This window comes from Capronia epimyces (assembly GCF_000585565.1).
Source record: "Capronia epimyces CBS 606.96 chromosome Unknown aczIQ-supercont1.2, whole genome shotgun sequence".
Classification (NCBI taxonomy): domain Eukaryota; kingdom Fungi; phylum Ascomycota; class Eurotiomycetes; order Chaetothyriales; family Herpotrichiellaceae; genus Capronia; species Capronia epimyces.
Window position 1 is genome coordinate 971,437 of NW_006912905.1, and position 18,604 is coordinate 990,040.

The 18,604-nt window shown below is 53.3% G+C and overlaps 6 protein-coding genes across 6 annotated transcripts; 3 read left to right on the forward strand and 3 right to left on the reverse strand.

The window, feature by feature from the left end:
- Positions 1–1,123: 1,123 nt before the first annotated feature.
- A1O3_02171 (uncharacterized protein) lies at positions 1,124–2,097 on the forward strand (the record flags this gene model as incomplete). Its single annotated transcript, XM_007732314.1, has 3 exons — positions 1,124–1,283; positions 1,333–1,453; positions 1,500–2,097. The coding sequence occupies 3 exons, from the start codon at positions 1,124–1,126 to the stop codon at positions 2,095–2,097; spliced, it is 879 nt and encodes a 292-aa protein (XP_007730504.1).
- Positions 2,098–3,611: 1,514 nt separating this feature from the next.
- On the forward strand, positions 3,612–4,166 carry A1O3_02172 (uncharacterized protein; the record flags this gene model as incomplete). The annotated part of the gene is made up of 2 exons (XM_007732315.1): positions 3,612–3,852; positions 3,934–4,166. 2 exons carry the CDS (start codon positions 3,612–3,614, stop codon positions 4,164–4,166), a joined length of 474 nt encoding a protein of 157 aa, XP_007730505.1.
- A 2,118-nt stretch (positions 4,167–6,284) lies between these two features.
- On the forward strand, positions 6,285–9,197 carry A1O3_02173 (uncharacterized protein; the record flags this gene model as incomplete). The annotated part of the gene is made up of 8 exons (XM_007732316.1): positions 6,285–6,666; positions 6,766–6,870; positions 6,971–7,210; positions 7,378–7,524; positions 7,661–7,772; positions 7,967–8,096; positions 8,423–8,644; positions 8,940–9,197. The coding sequence occupies 8 exons, from the start codon at positions 6,285–6,287 to the stop codon at positions 9,195–9,197; spliced, it is 1,596 nt and encodes a 531-aa protein (XP_007730506.1).
- A 528-nt stretch (positions 9,198–9,725) lies between these two features.
- A1O3_02174 (uncharacterized protein) lies at positions 9,726–11,068 on the reverse strand (the record flags this gene model as incomplete). Its single annotated transcript, XM_007732317.1, has 2 exons — positions 9,726–10,591; positions 10,678–11,068. The coding sequence occupies 2 exons, from the start codon at positions 11,066–11,068 to the stop codon at positions 9,726–9,728; spliced, it is 1,257 nt and encodes a 418-aa protein (XP_007730507.1).
- Positions 11,069–11,627: 559 nt separating this feature from the next.
- On the reverse strand, positions 11,628–12,788 carry A1O3_02175 (uncharacterized protein; the record flags this gene model as incomplete). The annotated part of the gene is made up of 1 exon (XM_007732318.1): positions 11,628–12,788. One exon carries the CDS (start codon positions 12,786–12,788, stop codon positions 11,628–11,630), a length of 1,161 nt encoding a protein of 386 aa, XP_007730508.1.
- Positions 12,789–13,202: 414 nt separating this feature from the next.
- Positions 13,203–15,872, reverse strand: A1O3_02176 (uncharacterized protein; the record flags this gene model as incomplete). The annotated part of the gene is made up of 1 exon (XM_007732319.1): positions 13,203–15,872. The coding sequence occupies one exon, from the start codon at positions 15,870–15,872 to the stop codon at positions 13,203–13,205; it is 2,670 nt and encodes an 889-aa protein (XP_007730509.1).
- Positions 15,873–18,604: the final 2,732 nt, after the last annotated feature.

Here is an 18,604-nt window from a genome sequence, read left to right on the forward strand (position 1 = left end):
AATGAGGAATTAACATGTCTCTCGAGACAATACCGCTGGGATCATGATATGCAGATTGGACCAGGAGCACCGACGTTGAGAGAGATGCGTCGTCATAGAAAGGACGAACTGAGACAAACATGGCAGACAATCTCCGTCGAGAGGTGAGGAGTGGCCAGAACAGTGTCTTGCAAAGCTGCCTGGTCGAAATCCAGGGATAGATGGAGGATGAAGGATGAAAGATGCAGGATGGAGGTTGGTAAGGTGCAAGGCAGGTCACGTGTACGACCATCCCGATGTCACACAGCGTCCGCTGCCTTGCAAACAAATCAATATTGATCAAAGGTTCAGGTAGGGAGGTAGGTATAGGTAGGTACGTACAGGAGTACGGAGTACGTAGTAGGTAGGCAGATACCAGATACCAAATACGGATACTAAATACGGATACCAAATACGGCGTACCAAATACCAGATACCAGTCAGATACCAACCAGATACCAACGTCCTCGCTTCAATCCCTTCGTCGAGTTTGAGATCCAGCCGAATTGACCCTTGGCCCATGCAAACTCCTTGCATCTCCTGACTTACTTCTTCGGCTCGGGGCATCCAGCCCTCGCCTCTCAATTCAAATCAACTTTTCTCTCTGCCCGTCCTATCTGGTCCTAGAACCTCTCTCGGTTTGGGGCCGCCGGAATGGTAAACTCCTGCGTTACACCACATTTGCCATCCGCCCACTTACTGCCAGATCGATTTGATAAGATCCTGTCCAGGCAGGATCGAAGCAATTCGTGTCAGCTTACTGAGACACGCCCCAGCTGTTGCCTTTCTTGTTTGCCCTCCTTGCGGCTTGTTCCCGTAAAGTGGTTTCTGCTTCTTGTTGTTGTCTCAGCCACATGACTCCTAGATTGGTCCTCCAGGGATGTAGGCTCATCTCGACAATGCTCCTCGAGGCCCGAAAGGTAAGTTGTCTTAGATGTCAGTGTCTTGAAGCAAAGGGTCAGGGCCAGACCTTTCGGATGGTACTGTCTTGCAGCACGCACATTGGTCTTCTTCTTCGACGCCTGGCTTTCCATATATGCCGCGCTGGCCTCGTTGTTCGCATAGAAACAATCCAATCCAGTCACTCCCGACCTTGCTTTTCAACATGCACTGGATATCCTGCTCGTTGTATATTTTCCTGGCTCTGGCAACTCAGTCAGCCGCCGACTGTTTGTCATATGGCTACGACTTTGTGGACGGCGGCGGCCCGTACTGCATCAACACGACTTCTCCAGACTTCTTCTCCTTCGGCACCCTGTTTTATGGTAAGCCGACGAGTCTATCCAGCATCGATCGGGCACTGACGTTGACAAGGCTGTCAGCCGACCGACAGTCAAGGTGACATCACGCCCATTCTTATTGATCCGAATGGCGGTGAATACTTTTGCTCCGACATTCCAACCCAGCCGGATGGTGCCGACATGGTCGCAACATGGTATGGACCAAACGTCGTCTGTAAAGCCTCTGCTGATCCATACCAGCAATGTCACCGGGAATGAGGTGACCAAAGCTAGCATGTGGTCGGGTGATTGGATTGTCATCATCGAGGGATTGACCTTTGCCTGGATGAGAACCTTCTCCATCATTGCAGGACCCCCTGTGATCATCACTGCCACTCCCACCGCCACCTTTACGGTCACGTCCACTCCCTCCACCACAATCACCACCACCATGACCAACGTCTTCTCGACAACCCTGCCACCTTCGACGATTACCGTCCCGTCCACGACTTCTACCCGGACAATAACTACCATCCCATCACAGGTGACGGTATATTGGACTTCAACCTCGACTCGCACCCGTACAACACGAGTTTTCTCCAAAACCACTTCCACCACCACCGTTACAAGCAGTTGCCGGACCCAACCGCCCAAGAAAGATCCGACCTGCACAATCCGCCCGTCGAAGGCCTCGCTCGCAGCTAGCAGTCAAACATTGAGTGCCATCCCGCGGATCCGCCGGAGTGAGGGACAGATGTTACGACCAGCTCAGCCTAGGGCCGTCGGACCTCAACTTGGCCAGCTCTTCAAACGAGGCCCAGGTAACAAACTGCGAGGTACGATTCATGTCACAGGCTAATGCGCAGTAGATTCCTGCACCACGACCTACCTCGAGACTAGCCTTGTGGTTTCGTCGTACACCACTGTCACCGCTCCAACCAGTACGGAGACCGATACCGAGAACGCAACAACAACCACTTCGATGTATGTACTTCTCAGCAAGTCCGTTCCCTGCCACTAACACGTTGAATTAGTACACCGCCACCCGTGACGGCATATTCAGGCAAGGCTAAGACCACCATCACTGTAACCGCGCCGACACCCACTCGTACTCGGACAAGCAGAGTGTATGAAACTGTCTGGACCACGAAGACCATCTGGGCTACGTATGTGCACCGTCATTCCGCGTGGTCGTAGGCTAACACTGCAACTAGAATCACCTCGACTATCAAAACCTCGCCGTCCGGGGTGGTCTGCGTGACAACTGCAGGCCACTAAAGGCGGTCCTATGGTGCGCGGTAAGAGGAGGACAGGGCCTGTAATTCGGCGAATCCGGTGGTCCTATATGGAGAGAGGGAGAAGGAGAGACTCTCACTTTTCGTGGCTCATGACTAGTTTCATAACATAGTCTATCTTGTGTGTCAAACTTAGGCATTCGCAGCCTTGCCCATTGACCCAGAAGGCTGGTACAGGCACGCCTATATAGTCTGGGCTCTCCCCGTATCCCTGTGATAAAGAACCAGGAATCTTTCAACCTTTAACACAGCCCTGGTAGCAATCCAATCTTCATATTTTTAGTACCAGTGACGGCTTTTGCTGCCCACGTTAGGCATTCTTTCGACGGAGGAATGGATGTACCAACACGACAGCTTGAGCTCCCCTAACAAGAACCAAGTCTCGCTAATTCGATCGGACGCTGCTGTATCTTGGCACGTGTTGAAGCAAGGTCCATGTCGAAAGTTTCTTCCTAGTATCCGTACACCTAGGTGCCGTACATCTCGTCTTCCCTCCCTACCACCACCACCACCCAGCGGTTAACCCTGTTTTCAAGAGATCGACCATGCTTTGCCAGAGGAGAAGCACACCCTAATCTAGTTCACACCAGCGGTGTTGGGCCGCGCCAGCCAGCCAACTGGGTGGAGAGAGTGGGTGCGAGAGAACATGGTCAGAAACTGCGAAAGCTGAGTACTGTTTAAACCCTCTACATCCAAGGTTCCGTGGCCGGGCTTGGCCATACACCATTCCGTGCCATCTTGGGAAACGAGGCGCCATGCAACCATCCACGATTTTCGGCCATGTCTGCTTCGCCTTTGGCTTCGGTGCGTCCGTCGACGCAGCTACCAACCAGACCATCAATCCACAGATCAGTCTGGCCTATGCTGAAAACACGGGCATGTAGGTCATCAGAACGCCTTCGAGAGACCAGACACGCCCACTGTAAGTTATGGTATGTCGGCCGACACCCTGAATGAGACAACCTCATCGAATGTGTCAATCACATATCCCTCTTCCCTGACCTATAACAATCACATGAAAACTATTGATCTCCAGTCAGACACATTTTCCTATTATCTTCCGGAGCATCCAATCAACATGGATGGTGTTGGTCCCTTCAGCTTCAAGACAAGCAAGCCCGTGGGTCAATCCACAGACTACATGGTCGCAGTTGTGGTCGATCTAGGGACCATGGAGTCCCAGGGCTTGACAATCACCTCGGGCAACGGAATCTCCAAAAAGAACATGTTGGCACCTGGCGAGGTCAACACTATTGACAGGCTGACCAAATGTCTCGACAAGTTTTTGATTTTCTTTGGCATCACGAGTGTCCTCAAGAGTACTTGTCAAGTAACGCACCAAAACCGAATCATTTGATAGGCCGGTGACATCGCCTACGCCGATTACTGACTCAAGGAAGAGGTCCCAGGATTTTTGCTCATCATCACCCTTGCCGAGGGTGTCCAGGTGTATGAGTCAACCATGAATGACATTTATGACGAGCTCACCCCGGTGACCGCGTACAAGCCGTACATAGTTGGGCCTGGAAACCACGACTCGATTTACGACAACGGCGGGTATCCCGACACGGTCCACAACATCTATACACTGTCAGCATCTGGATGCCTGGGCAGGTCAATCCACGGGCGTTAACAATGACTTCTGTATGCCGAGTGCCGAGTCTGGCGGCACTGGGAACTTCTGGTACTCTTTCGACCATGGCATGATCCACTTTGTCCAGACTGATCCGAAGGCCGACCTGGGCCACGGCTTCGTCGGCAATGATGACACTGGGGGGTCCAGAAGGTGATGACTCGGGCCGCTTCAACAGCACCATGGACGCGACGCTCAGCTAAAGAGGCTGGAGGCCGACCTAAATGGGTTGACCGCACCAAAATCCCGTTGGCTGATTGTCGCCGGTCGGTCACCGCCCATGGGATCTCAGTCACGCAACTACGACCGGCACCATCTGCTGGACGAGCATGCATGTATCCAAGCATATCTCTCTCCAACACTATGTCGATCTCGTCCTCTCCCGTCACTCTCACGTCTACGCTCGTTTGGCGAATAGAGTGGTCTACCCTACCGAGCTGAACAATCCAAAGGCCCCGTGGTGCATCACCAACGGCGTTGCCGGCCACCGTGATGGCCTGGACGTTCTGCAAGGGCCCTCCAGAGCTACTCGCGGTTCGGTCTGGATACGCTCATCGCCACCTACGCTTTCAGCAAATTGACCTCAGGCTTCCACAACTGAACTCATCTAACAACATGACTTTGTCGCCAGCAAGAACGGTGGAAGCCTCGATACTACGACCAAGTTCAAGCAACGCGAATGCTCCGTGCTTGTAGACGTGTCGACTTGCTCGAAGTCCCCCCCCTTCTTCCACCTTTTCTGCAAGCTCTTCATATTCACAGGTGGCTCTGTCAAATGAAGGTTGAAATGTTCTATGTTCGCTACCAACGGTCCCAGGGGGAGCGCATGCCTATATAGTATGTAGATAGCATCTAAACCAGCCTTCTGGTTGAAGCACAAGGCTGGGAATGCCTATAGTTTAACAGGTGGTTGTGTTCTGTATCACGGTGGCACAGAGCAACGAGCAAACGTGTCATGCTATCATGATATGAATACCAAGACGAGAGAGAGTAAGAAGGAGAGTTGCGAGAATCGCAACGAGCATAAGGCTCTCTCTCGAGGTCACATGTGCAACAAGGCTATGCCAAGCCTGTTGCCAAGCTTTCATGGTCACGTGGCCCACCAGGTCACATGGTGTCATGTGCCTTGTGTGGTGGCCCAACCGTGAAATTCTGGTTGTGCTCTAGTTAAAGATTCAAGCCCGGAAGAGGTTGTGCTCTAGTTAAAGAGTCACGCCCGGAACAGGTTGTGCTTTAGTTAAAGATTCACACCCGGAACAGGTTGTGCTCTAGTTAAAGAACCAGCCTAGAGGTGAGATCTCGACTAGTTGTCCTCTTTTTCTCGACTAGTTGTCCCGGGGAGGGCACCGGGGCTCCTCACTATTATACGGGATACCTAGCTACTATCTATATATAGGCTTACGAAATATCTATGATCTCTAAACTCGACCGGTCCTAAACCCAGGTCTCCTAACATCTATAGAGAGTTGCGAGGAGTGTAACGAGCATAAGGCTCTCTCGCAGTCACGTGTGCATCAAGGCTGTGCCAAGCCGTAGTAGTCACGTGGTACCACGTGACCCATAGTTGCATCCTTGTCATGTGGCAACTGTTGTGTGCAACTATGACAAGTATACTAGAAGGATTACTAGTGACTAGAATTTTATTACTATAGATGGATTTTTAGAAATATAGTATTGAAGAGAAGAATAGTTTAGTAATAGAATCTTAGTCTGAATGGCCTATAGCTACTTACTTAGATAGACTTCGCTGTGCGGTGAATTCTAACACCCACTGGTGAGTGTAAAGCTCTTGCTTAGCTCACGTGTACGATAAGGCTATATTAATTGTTTGCCAAGCCTTCCTAATCACGTGAGACAGCTCTAAGTCATATAGTGTCATGTGACTTGTGGTCGATGACGTTTGTCTCTCTGCCGAGCTGAAAGCCTCGGCTTCCATATCATCCCAAGGCTTCTCCGAACTACCAGGTATTATAGACACCGCTATAAGACTATAAAGACATGCCACCATCATTGTTTATCACTTCAATTACATACAGTCCTGTAGGTGACTGTGACTGTGTCTGCTTCGCTAATCGACATCTCCTCCTCCTCCTCCTGCTGTGATTGTACAAGGTGGCCATGTCCCAGTCCCAGACCCCTATCCTCATCGGTGTCGGCGACCACGTCAACCGCTCTCTGGCCATAGCCGACGCCCACGAACCGCTGACGCTGATCCTGCGCGCCATCGACTCGGCCCTGCAGGACAGCGGCCTCCCGCCCGCGCGCAGGCAACAGCTCCAGGCGGCCATCGACAGCATTGACGTCGTGCGCACCTGGACCTGGCCCTACGATGACCTGCCCGGCGACATTGGCCGGCGGCTCGGCGTCGAGGCCCGCCATCGCTTCTACAGTGAGCACGGCGGCAACAAGCCCGCCAAGTTGTTCGACAACGCCGCCCGGAGGATTGCAAGGGGCCAGACTAAGGTCGCGGTCGTGGCGGGCGGAGAGGCATTGGCGTCATGTATGTATGAAGTGTGCCAGTTCGGCTTCTCTCTCGTACCCTCTGTTTCTCAGCTTGACGGCCCTTGTTCCGGTTCCCTAACTTGCTTCTCTCCTATAGTCGCGGCATGCGTGGCCGCTCAAAAAATACCGCCGCCAGGATGGACAAAGACCAGTCAAAACGTCGCCTCGATCTTCTCCCCTTCGAAACTCCACGGGGGCCGCGGTAAGCAACCAACAAGCCTTCGTCCCCCCTGGAGCATGTCCCAACGCCTTCGCCTACATGAACACAACAGTCCTACTAACCCGCCGATTTTCCGGCGCAGACATCGGCTTCGACCACTCCATCACCGCCCCGATCCAGATCTACCCGCTGTTTGAAAACGCGTTTCGCGCCCACCGGGGCCAGTCCATCCCCGAAAACCACGACGAGTCCGCCCAGCTATACGCCGAATTCGCCCAGATCGCTGCACACCAGCCCTTTTCGTGGAGTTACGGCAAACCGGCCAAGACCAAGGAGGAGATCGGGAGCGTGACAAAGCGGAACCGAATGATTTGTTTCCCATGTGCGCATCCTGATCACTAATTGCTTCCACTTGCTCCCGACCGTCTACTCCGGTTCTTGGTTGATCTACTCAGATCTACTCGGATCTGCTCAGACCTGATCGGGGTTGCATGGGAAGAACCTAAGTGACTGACTGAATGACTTGCTAACGGAACTCTGAACCCGCAGATCCGCTCTTGATGAATGCTTTCAACACCATCAACCTCGCCGGCGCATGTATCTTGACCTCGGCAGAATACGCTGAGGAGCTGGGCGTGTCCAAGACGAAATGGATCTACGTGCTCGGCGGTGCAGGCACGCAAGACAGCGACCATTGTGAGTATTGTCATGGAGTTGGGCAGTTCCCATCCCGGTCCCAATCCCTACAAATGACATTCACTGTTCACTGCTAGTGAGGTCCTTGGAAGGTTGATTGCTGACTTATCTCGCCGTGCCCTACCACGGCGTATAGTCTGGGATCGACCGAACTACTACTCCAGCCCGTCCATCGAGCGGTCCATTGACACGGCGTTGGCCGTCTCCGGTTTGGCCAAAGAGGACATTGACCTGTTTGACTTCTACTCGTACGTGCCATCTATTTATCTGTCTGTCTGTCTGTCTGGTCTGTCTATTGACCCATCATCTGTCCCTCCATTCGTCCATCCATCCATCTATCCGTCCATCTGACCGTCATCGTGCTAGCCTGTCCGTTGGGCTGGCAGCTCAGATCAGATCAGATCAAGTGCGTTTAGCTGTACCGACTACTGACTCGACCTAGGTGTTTCCCCATCGTGCCGAAGATGGCAGCCGCGCATCTCAACCTGCCCATCACCCATGGCAGCAAGCCCTTGACTCTTCTCGGTGGCTTGACGAGCTTTGGCGGTGCAGGGAACAACTATTCCATGCATGTACGTACAGGTACAGGTATAGGTCGCTGGACGAGTGTACATACGTCTATACACACGAGCCGGCATCCCTATACCTCTGCCTATGCCGCTTTGGGTTTCAGGAAATTCATCCCGCACAGCATCCCTCTTCCGCTCAAGCGTCGTGTTTCCTCTTCACCCAATACCACCACCTTTGGTTTCTATTTCCCTCCGAGTTTCCATTCACGCTTGACCAAGGCTATCAACATCCAATTCCAATTCCAATTGCTGCATGCTGCAATATCCAGTTCTTAGATCTACAACACCCAGTCCAACGTTTTCTTACTCACAAGTTCCATCTGTCCCAGGCAATCACGGAAATGACGCGACAACTCCGACAAGGCAAAGGTCAACATGGCCTGATCCTCGCCAACGGCGGCTGGATGACCTACGAGCACGCATTGTGCCTGTCCACGCTGCGTCGACGAGACGGCATTCCATATCCTGCCGAACCGCCTCTGTCGGAACATGTCACGGACGTTGCAGTCCCGTCGGTCGACGCGCAGGCCGAGGGCGAGGCGGTGATTGAGGTACGTATTCTCTACATACCAACATCCCACACACGGTCCCCATGTTTGAGATTTTGTTTTTGGGATAGTGCATGCAATATCATGTCACATGTCACATGCACTGGCTTGTAACATGCAGCATCATGCATGTGTTACAGACCTGCAACGGCATCTGCTCTGCATTGATCCTCCGACCTCCCTGTCCCTGCTTGCCCAACCCAACCAAAGACAAGACAGCTAGCTCAACGCAGCACAACACAAGTCAACATGTTACATGACCAGACCAGACAAGACCTAAAGAGCTAACCCTTCTCAGACATATACCGTCGACTTTGACCGCCAAGTTGAACCCACCACTCGTCCTTTGCTCGCCCACATCGTCGGCCGTCTAGTCGCCACGGGCCACAGGTTCGTCGCCAACCACGCCGACCCAGCCACGCTGGAGCGGCTGGCCGGCTGGACAGACGAGAAGATTGGATTGACGGGCCACGTGCGCCACGATAGAAGGACTCGTAGGAATTTGTTTTGCTTGTCTGCCTCGAAGGCTGCCTCGAGGCAGGTTGGGAAATTATAGTATTACAAAGTGCGCTCTACTAGTTTCTCTGCTCTAGTATATTCTGCTCTAGTTACGGTCTACTGTACCTACCTACTCTATACAGGCATTCTCCAGTAAGGGACTCAGTTGATATATCGAGGCCGAGGCCCCTTCTCTCAGCCTCACTCTCGCTCTCGCTGTACAATACATCCTGTATATACTGTATATACATACCTGCTATCTCCCTCTTTCCGCGTCACTCACACAATACAAATCAACCACCATTGACCCTCCGTGTGCGGTTGCGATCGCCATTACGATCGCCATTGCCATTGCGTAGAGTTGATGAGAGTAAAGTCACATCTGAAGTGCAAAGTTCTTTCTTTCTGTTCTACTCTACTCTACTCAAATTCTCTGGTGATTCAAATTCCAGTTCATGGACGAGGTCCTAGCCTAGCCCAACCCAACCCAGTCTAGGAGACGATCAGAACCAGATCCAAATCACACCAACTACACTTTGATTCCATTACACTCCATCCCATTCAATTCAATACTTGGCAGTCACATCTACGTCTGCTCAGTCATCGGCTCGTCAGTGTCTTTCCCCGACTCTCTCTTCCTCTTCACAATCTTGCCCGTCCACAAGTCCAGCACGAATGTGTGCTCGCGACGATACCGCACGCCTGTCTTGCAGTCGGCGGCCTTTTTGACCTGGGCGGCCCACGTGGCGAGGATCTGTCGTTGTCTGGCCATGGCGACCAAAAAGTGTCTTCTGCGCAGTACCGCCTGCGACACCGGCGACAACGCCGTGGCCGAGGCGGCGATTGGATGGCGGTATGCGATGGAGGCGAGAAGAGACTTGAGCTGTCTTTCCAGCCAATTGCCAGACGACCGGCTCGGATTCCGTGTAAACCGGGGAGATTCCACCCGCCAACGTCGCAGGAAGGTTTCGGCCTGGCCGTGGACGCGCTGTCGAGCTTGGATCCAGCAATCCTTGAACGCCACGTCCTCCATTCCAGGGAGACGGCAGATGCAGCGGACCATGGACATTTGCATCATCGAGGTCGCCTTGCGCGTCCACGTCGCGTGCAGTTGCACATATCGGTGGAACTTTTCCTCATCTTCCACTATCTCTTCGACCGTCCAGTCACAGCTAATGTGGCTTCCTTGCGCCATGTCCGACTGCTTATCCGGCGCCGTTGGGGTTGAAGATGGTGAGGAGCCAATGGAGGGCATGTTCATGTTGGCGGTCTCGGAAGCAACAATACCGATGGGTGACAGCCGCTCACTTCCTGTCGTGTAGAGACTGACTTCTCCCCCAACCATCTGGCCTATTGTGGTCCCTGCTTCGGCGCATATCCTTGCCAGGTCCTGATCTTGATCTCGTTTCATTACTTGATACATACGTACCGCCGCTGAAGGGAGTACCGGCACTATGGACGGAAGGAGTTAGCCATCACCCTCACCATCACCGTCGCTTCAGGACAAATCTTCGGTATCTGGGCTGGGGAGATGGTACATGTTATGTTTAGGTTTGATCCATGTTCTTTGATTAGGTCGTCGTACTCAATATTCGCCAGGACAAACGACGTCCACTGCAACTGTTCACATGCTCCAGGCCAGTGTTTGACTTCATGGAATGCGTATAGCTTGGTCACCTCGATCTGACCCGGACGTTTCGTCTGGACCGACTGGCCCGGGAGGAAGCTGTAGAAGCAGCGACCTTGGCCGATCCGCGACTCAACCACCCGTACTAGCTTCTTCCACAGATTCTCCTGATACACGTCTCTTGCAGTCTCTGGAGACTCTTCCTGGGGTATTTGTGAAATCGGAATTCTGACCACCCAGTCGGTGTAGGTAAAGGGTTGAGGTGGATCGAGCGGAGGCGCGTGCATCTTGGGGGAAGACATCTTGAAGCTCTTGTTGAGTGAACTGACGAGAGGACTGAGGGTGGAGAGTTGAGGGCGAGGGCGAAGGGCGGAAGGCGGAAGGTGCAAGGGAATAAAATATATCCAGGAGCAGGAGCGTTAGGCGCAGTTAACAAAGAAACGAGATAAACCCATGGCACCAAATAAACTAGATCAGTTGGTGAATCATGTCTCCGTTCTGCCGGTACCCTCGTGCACCCAATGTTACTGTCACCGTCACCACTTCGGGCTCAAATCCGTTCATCAAAGCGCAAGCATGACCTCTTCCAGAAGTCGAAAAGCGGCATGTTGAGCCTCAACCTGTTTATGTTTCCGGGAGAGGCCGACCATCAGTGCGAAACCCATTGTGCTCGTGATCCGCGTCGCTGGAGAGTCGAGACCATTGAGGCCTAAGCCCGACCAAGTTCCAACTTCAAGCTGTCGCAGCATCTCTCAGCAACGTGACCATGACCCGTGTCGGGAAGCGTCGAGAGTCAGTTCTCTTCAGGAAAGGTGACCCTTTCCATTCTCAACACCATCCCATCGGTCGGTCGTAGCACCGTCACCCAAATAAGAACTTGAGGTAATTGTCTTTCAATCGCCGTGCTCCTTCCTCCAAGGACCATGCCTTGATCTCACAAACCTTCAGCACAATCTCTTCCAGAAGGTTGTCCATTGTCTCTCCAGCACAATGGAGATCGCTTTCAACCAAAATCCGATCGTCCGGTACTGCTTTGATGACACTGGTGACCTTGGTTGTGGACGCGTTGGAAAAGTTGATGGCCGACGAAAAGGAAAAGTAGATGTCTGCAGGCACACTGGCACCGAGGAATTGCTTTAAGGCATCCGGCGGTCCAGAGTACGAATGCATACATATCCGAGGCGGAAAGGGCAAGGCGTCATTCACTTTTCCGGACTCGCCATCGTCTGCCACATGAGCATGAGCATGAGACTTGTGTTTGCGCTCTCGCTTGGACGGTTTTTCGTGGCCTTTCCACATATTCTGAATCACCTCGAACACTACACCATGTCCTTGCACGCTATGCACGGACACCGGTCGCCCCAACTTAGCCGCAAGACCAAGCTGGGCTCTCAGAACGGCCTTTTGATGCTCCATGGTTACGCGGTAAGGTGTGAGTGGCCTCCCTTCGCGGGTTCCAGGCGTATACTCCTCTTCCGAGCCACCCGTCTTGCACCGGCAGGACATAACTTCGGTCACGACACTGGGGCCTTGAGGCAACCGGAAGGACCGATCCAACCCCACCTCTCCTACGAGCGCGAACGGAAACGCTGTCAACCTCGCTTCCGTCTGCTCGAGAAACTGGCGGAGTGACCTGGGAGTGGGTAAGGATTCCAGAAACGCCGCGTCGTCAGGGGCCGGGACGAGGACCGCCTTGTAATGCTCGGCCGCGCTGGGAGTGGCCTTGGCCCCGCCGTCCACATCGTTGTACATTTGATGTGAAAACCAGGGGTGCCAGCCAAACGCGGGAATCACGTATCTTGATGCCCCTTCCGACACATCCTCGCGCGTGTTGCCCGGGTACATTCTGGCTGCATCTTCCACCAGGACCTGGTCTTGCGATCTCGTCGCCATGACTGTGAGCACTCGAGCTTTCATCTTGGTGATCTCCTGGACCGAGGCCATGATATCCGTGGGGTGGCAGTGAGCATCGAAGACTCCGATCTGCCAGATAGCCTCGTGGCCATCAGTGTTGCCGTCCATGGTCAGTACAAAAGAAGTGAATGACTTCTTGGGGTGGCGATCGAAGTGCGGTTGGAATGAGGCAAATGGAAGGGAAATATCACATATATTTAATGCTGTTATGACACAATCATGTCGCTGGTTCCCCCATCACGCATGCGTCATTTGAAACGGTCTGCGAAGTATGGATACTGTACTCCGTATGTGTACGAGTACTACTACTGTAACCTCAGCGGGACGGAACCCCATGTCTACGGACACGGATCAACAACGGGACGACTGGTTCTCTGGAAGCAAGCGGAGAAAAGAACATCATAGGAAAGAATATGATACTGGTATTCATATAAAAGTCATAAATCCTGTTACGTGGACTGTTCGCATTGCAGCTCCTCATACCACTCCACGCCTCCCGCGCTCCGAGTCGAATGCGCATGCTTAGACCATGAAGCCGGTGCCTGGCGCCAGCGAGGCTCGCTCTTGTACCAGTATATCACCGCCGAGACTCCCGAGAGCTACGGCGTCTTCCTGGCTCTCATAACCAGTGTCATTGCTGTGGGTGCTGTATCGGCGCGGCATCTTTTCCAGGCTGTCATACACACTCGACATGTCAGCCTTGACAAAGACGTTATGTGGTAGGTGTCGAACCTCTTCTCCGCCAGTGAGCCCTGGCCCCTCAATCATTGGTAATCGTTGGAGAAGATGCTTGACCGCTGCCCTGGTCAAGAGGTCGGCATCCGTGTGGTCCAGCTTTTGCGAAGAGAAGAAGGCCAAAGCTGTGTCTTGGTCACGCTCATAATCCAATCTCTGGAGGGTCTCTGCACAGTGCAAACAATTCATGATGTCCGTTCGAGCAGACAGTGGCGTGGAAGAATCAATAAAGTAGGGAGGGTGCGTGTTAGTGCCTGATTGCGTGTTTGGAGAGGAGGCCTGCATGGCGGTCGATGCTCGAACGAAACAGGCGCTTCGGGCAGTGCTGCTGAACACCGAGCCCGCTGCCAATGCACGCGTCTCCGCAGCTGACCCGGGCGGTGCAATCTTGAGCGCATATGAAAGGTGCTCCTGCAGGAGTCCAGGCGCTCCCGGACAGTCCATCGCCAACGCCAGGGCCTGCGTTAGTGAGAAAGTAGACCGCCAGGCCGCGACGGCGTCAAGCGGTGATCTCACAGCGTGATCCTCCACCACCACATCCAAGAGTGGGTTTTGCGAGTTCTCCTGGGTTGGCCGGTCGTACATCAGATTATACGCTCTTTGGCAAACGGTGTCGAGGAAAACATCGTCACACGGCGTGTCCAGCATCTCTGAGAGATATCGCGGAAGCCGATCCGAATGATGCAGCGGTAGATGGTCGTGCGCCTGCTTGGCTCGGCTCCATTGTCGATTTGCAAAGAATTTCCCAACGCGGTTAGCGATGCTGGAAGTGACGGTTCCGAGTGTGCCCACGTTCCACAGCAGCACCCGACAGTGTAGGGCCTTCAGCATCAGTCGCAGGGGCGTGCTGGGCAATGTGCCGGATCCAAAAATGGTCAAGAGCACTCTGCTACGGCTGACCTCAACGTCTCCGCCGGCTAACTGTGCATCGATCGCAATATCCCAAGCCTTGATCCGAGCCACGTCATCATCGGCACTGCGGCCAGTAAGCCAGGCATATGCCCGAGCGCCAAACAGGTAGCCAACTGTATATTTAAACCACTCGGAGGTAATGGCGAGCCACTCCGGGAAGAAACTGTGATGAGGAAGACACAGCGCCTGCATGCTGGTGCTCCAAGCTCGCCGCCTGACCTGGATCGGGGAAGCCGGAGCGGGTGCCTGTGTCGAATTGGTGCACGCCTCCTCGACATCTTCTTTCGGTGGAGGCTTCGAGTTGAACAAGTATGAAAACACGAGAAAGGCCAGGAATGTCAGGGCGACAAATCCTTTAACCAATGGAAGAATGCCACCCGCCTGGCAAAATTGACTGAAAGTCGCCAGATAAATTCTTGGAGAGCGTAGAAACTTCCAGCCGTCCAAGAGCTCGAGCGGAATTCCAAATAGACCTTTTTCACGAGAATCCGTGCCCATGTCGGATTCACTTAGGCCATCCATGATCATGAGGCCTGCCAGGGAGCCGAGCATGACTCTAGTTGGCCATTTACCCTTGAATCTGGAGCGTTCTGAAGGGGTGTCGTAGATGTGACCATAGTGTTCTTGTGGTTGGTTCTGTCGTAGTCGCCTCCAGCTCTCGGGAAGGGGTATCAGCCCCTGGGGGGGATCCGAACTCTTTCTAGTTTCGGATGTTGGAGATTGAGAGTCTAGGACGACCGGAGATTCCTCAATGACGGTGTCACTAGTGAAGGCAGCGGCTCTTTGAGCATCATGCCCTCCTTGGGCAATGACCCTATCTAACGTCTCCAGTCGCTCTTTCAAAGACATGTTTTCTTCCTCGAGTCTCTTGGTACGGAACTCGAGGTGTCGAATATATTCCACAGCTTTTGTGAGGATCGAAGCTTTGTTGAGTTTATTGCTTGGAGTGAGCCCGTCTAGATCGTCTTCGTCCGAATCTCCATTGGAGGCATCCTGGGACCTTGCTTTCTTGGTGTTGCGGAGACTGGGTACACTATCCCTCAGTTCCGCGATCTTCTCGTTGAGATTTGCACGATATCTCTTTTCGATCACGTTGTGTGGGCGTTTCTTCGCCGCTGGGATGGGAGCGCCCATCCGGTGGTCGGTGGTTGGGACATCGGTAGGAGATAGTTTCCGTTTCAGTATCGGACGCTCATCGCATGTATTCCGGTCTCGCAGCGTGTCTCCGCTGAGCCTCAGATCCGAGCTGGAGCGTGATTTTGGTGATGCCGAACTATGTCGGGGGGTTAGAACGTCGAAGGTGGGAGGGGCGGTGAGAAGATCGGTCTTGATGTGCGGCAGATTGGTGTCTCCATTCGCCGTGGATGAGGGAGATAGAGGAAGGTGAAAGAGGCTGCTGTCGGCATCGACAAGTGTTTGATCCGCGGAGGAATCGCCAGTCCGGATACTGGCGGCACCATTCCAGTCGAGCCATTGATCAAACTCGCGGCCGGCTGTGTCCAAGTTGAGGCGCGACTCGGTGGAGGATTGCACAGGAGAGATCATGGCGCCTGGTCGGCCGAGCGCATTGCCTCTATGAGCCGGGCTAGATATGGTAGACGAGACGATTCAGACGAACAGCAATGGCTATTTATTGACACTGTCCTTGGTCGAGATATACAGTACTCACTCGTACAGTCAGTGTACAGTATAATGGAGACAATATTACTGCCGGTGAGAAGGGTTCTCTCCTGGCTAACCACTAATTAGGCCCAAGCCCAAGATTGGCCGCCTTAAGCTTTCGCCGCAGGCTGAGGGGCACCGCACCGCGTGTGTGCTTGCGACCTCGCGTCCTCGCCCTGGCATCCTGCAAACCAACTCGGACCGCCAACATCCGGCGAACTCAGCCACAATACAACGGGAGCGAATCAAGAAAAGGCACCTTCTCTGTCTGCTTGTCCACTGTGTTCATCGATGTATCCCGTACTCCGTGCCTCCCTCGTGTCTGGCCTTGTCTACTCCCTCGTCGCTTAACGGATGGCGTTTGCCGGGTGGCTGATGCACGCTGATCTTACCAGCATTCACAGAACGCGAGAAGAGGGCGAAGGCGTCCGGGACTCACCGGACATCCGCCTGGACAGATCACCAGTCAATGTTTCAGGTGTCAACATAAACCAAACCCAGGTACTCGAAGCGGTGTGCAACCACCTACGGAGTGTTCTGTATGCGACACAGCAGTGGCACGGCCTGTGTACTTCCATTCCATCTTACCACATGTGACTGACGACGAGTCCAGAGGGGTAATGCCATCGTGAGTTCATATGCTGCGGAGAAATCCTCTTTATGCGGGCGATGCGACCTCTACGGCTCTGAAGTGTGCCCGAGATATGGGGTATCTGATCTGCGCAGGCGATCTTCAAACGAGGGATTCCAAGGTCCAAGGAAATGATGGTATAGGTACCGGAGCCCCTGCTCCCAGATGAAGCAGCGCAGGCCCAGCAGCAAGGGTCTGGGCCACTCCTTGTTTTTGACTGCTCTCAAGTTCTGCGTCGGCTGGACAATTGAAGCCTTGATACCGTCGATCTGACTCCTACCGTGGTGGAACGGATCAGGAGGAGAAAAACACCCCATTGATCGCCCTGTCAGCTGGTCACGAGAATCAAAACAGGGCGTTCTTTGGCCCATGACAGTGCAGCAGGTTAGGCAAGCTACTCGGCCCATATTGCGACCATTGGCTTGGTTCTCTGCTGCCATATGTCGTGATGAAGTATGTAGGGGAGTGGCGAGTCATAAACGTGTCGTTATCTCAGGGTCAGGCGTAAAGTGAGATATATGTGATGGAGACTGTGATGCTCCCAGTGCCGGTTTCCCAGTGCTCCCGTTCCCGGAATGGCAAGGGGAAGAGGACTTAGGAGGCCTGGTCCGCACAGAGCATCCGGGTGTTTGGTTGGAAGAAACTTCCACGTGTAAGCCCACTCAACGACTTGCTTTGATAGCACTGGCACATTCTCGAACAGACATTAGTAGTTGGATGTCGCAATTCGGACGGACGGACGGGTAGAGAAGTACAGAGTAGAATCGGTCTTCGGCTCCGCAAAACCAGCAAGAGGACTTAGGAAGTGGCACACAGTGCTGAGGCTTGAGCCCATAGTTACTAATAATTTAGTATTATGACTCTGTACTATAGAGATACAGCACAGGCTGGGGTGAAAACGGTCTCGGGACAAGGGCAGACTCGCGAGTACATGGCTCAGGCCTAAGCGACAAGTCAGCCTGGTCTGCGCAATAGTAATAAGTGCTCCGTATAGGCATGATGGCGAATCTATCTTTCGCGTCCTATTCCCGCCCTACTTGCGCAACTCAGGTATGTTATTAGTGGCCGACGTCGGTCAGCCTAGTTAGTAGGTACCTTATCTATGACCTGACGCGGCAGGGTGGAGAGGAGAGAGACTACAGTACGGAGGCCAAGCCGGCTCGGACTCGGGAGTTGGGCTGTACGCAGTACGCTGTACGCTGTACGCAGTAAGCTGTACGCTGTGCGATGGCCAAGCGGTGTGTCATGTGTCTGATTTGATTGTGTGCCTGTGCAGTGCGGTGCAGGGTAGTGGGACGGTACTTACTAAGTACTCCGTAAGTCGGTACTCTGTTGTGGTTCATAGCCATAATAGCCCACTGCCATGTGTGCGATAGCGTTGGCGTGGTGTGGAGAGAAGAAAAGCTCCGAGGACTCAGGAGAGTTCTTGGGGGGGATTAAAAGGGAGGACTGTAAAATATACCAGAGCCTGTTACTGTAGGTGTAGATGCTACAGTTCACTAGGTAGGTAGGTACTCGCACCTACTACCAGTAAGGTACCCAGATACTCCGTACTCTAGCAGTGCTGCTAATGTTAGTATCTGATTAGGTGCTGCCTACTGCCTAGTATCTACGAGTACGAGTACTCCGTAGTACGTAGTGTCCAAGCACCAAGTACTCCGTACTCTGTCCAGTGGGGTTCCTATTGTGCCTGCGTTCCGGATGCTACGCGCACACCCGCAGTACTAAGTAGCACTCCATGGTCAGTAGTCAGTAATCGTGAGTCTGTTGTCGTCGTCATGACCTTCAAGTTCTTGCTGGCGAAACCAGACACCTACCAGAGTACCTATACCTACTACCTAGTAATAATAAGGTACCTACCTACCGTACCTATCCGATCTAATTAGGTAGGGATATATACCAGGTAGTAATCCATCAGTGTGACTCCCTGTCTCGCCCGGCAGCCCCTGTAAATCGAGCCCCATGCGGCGCACTCTTGTTGGTC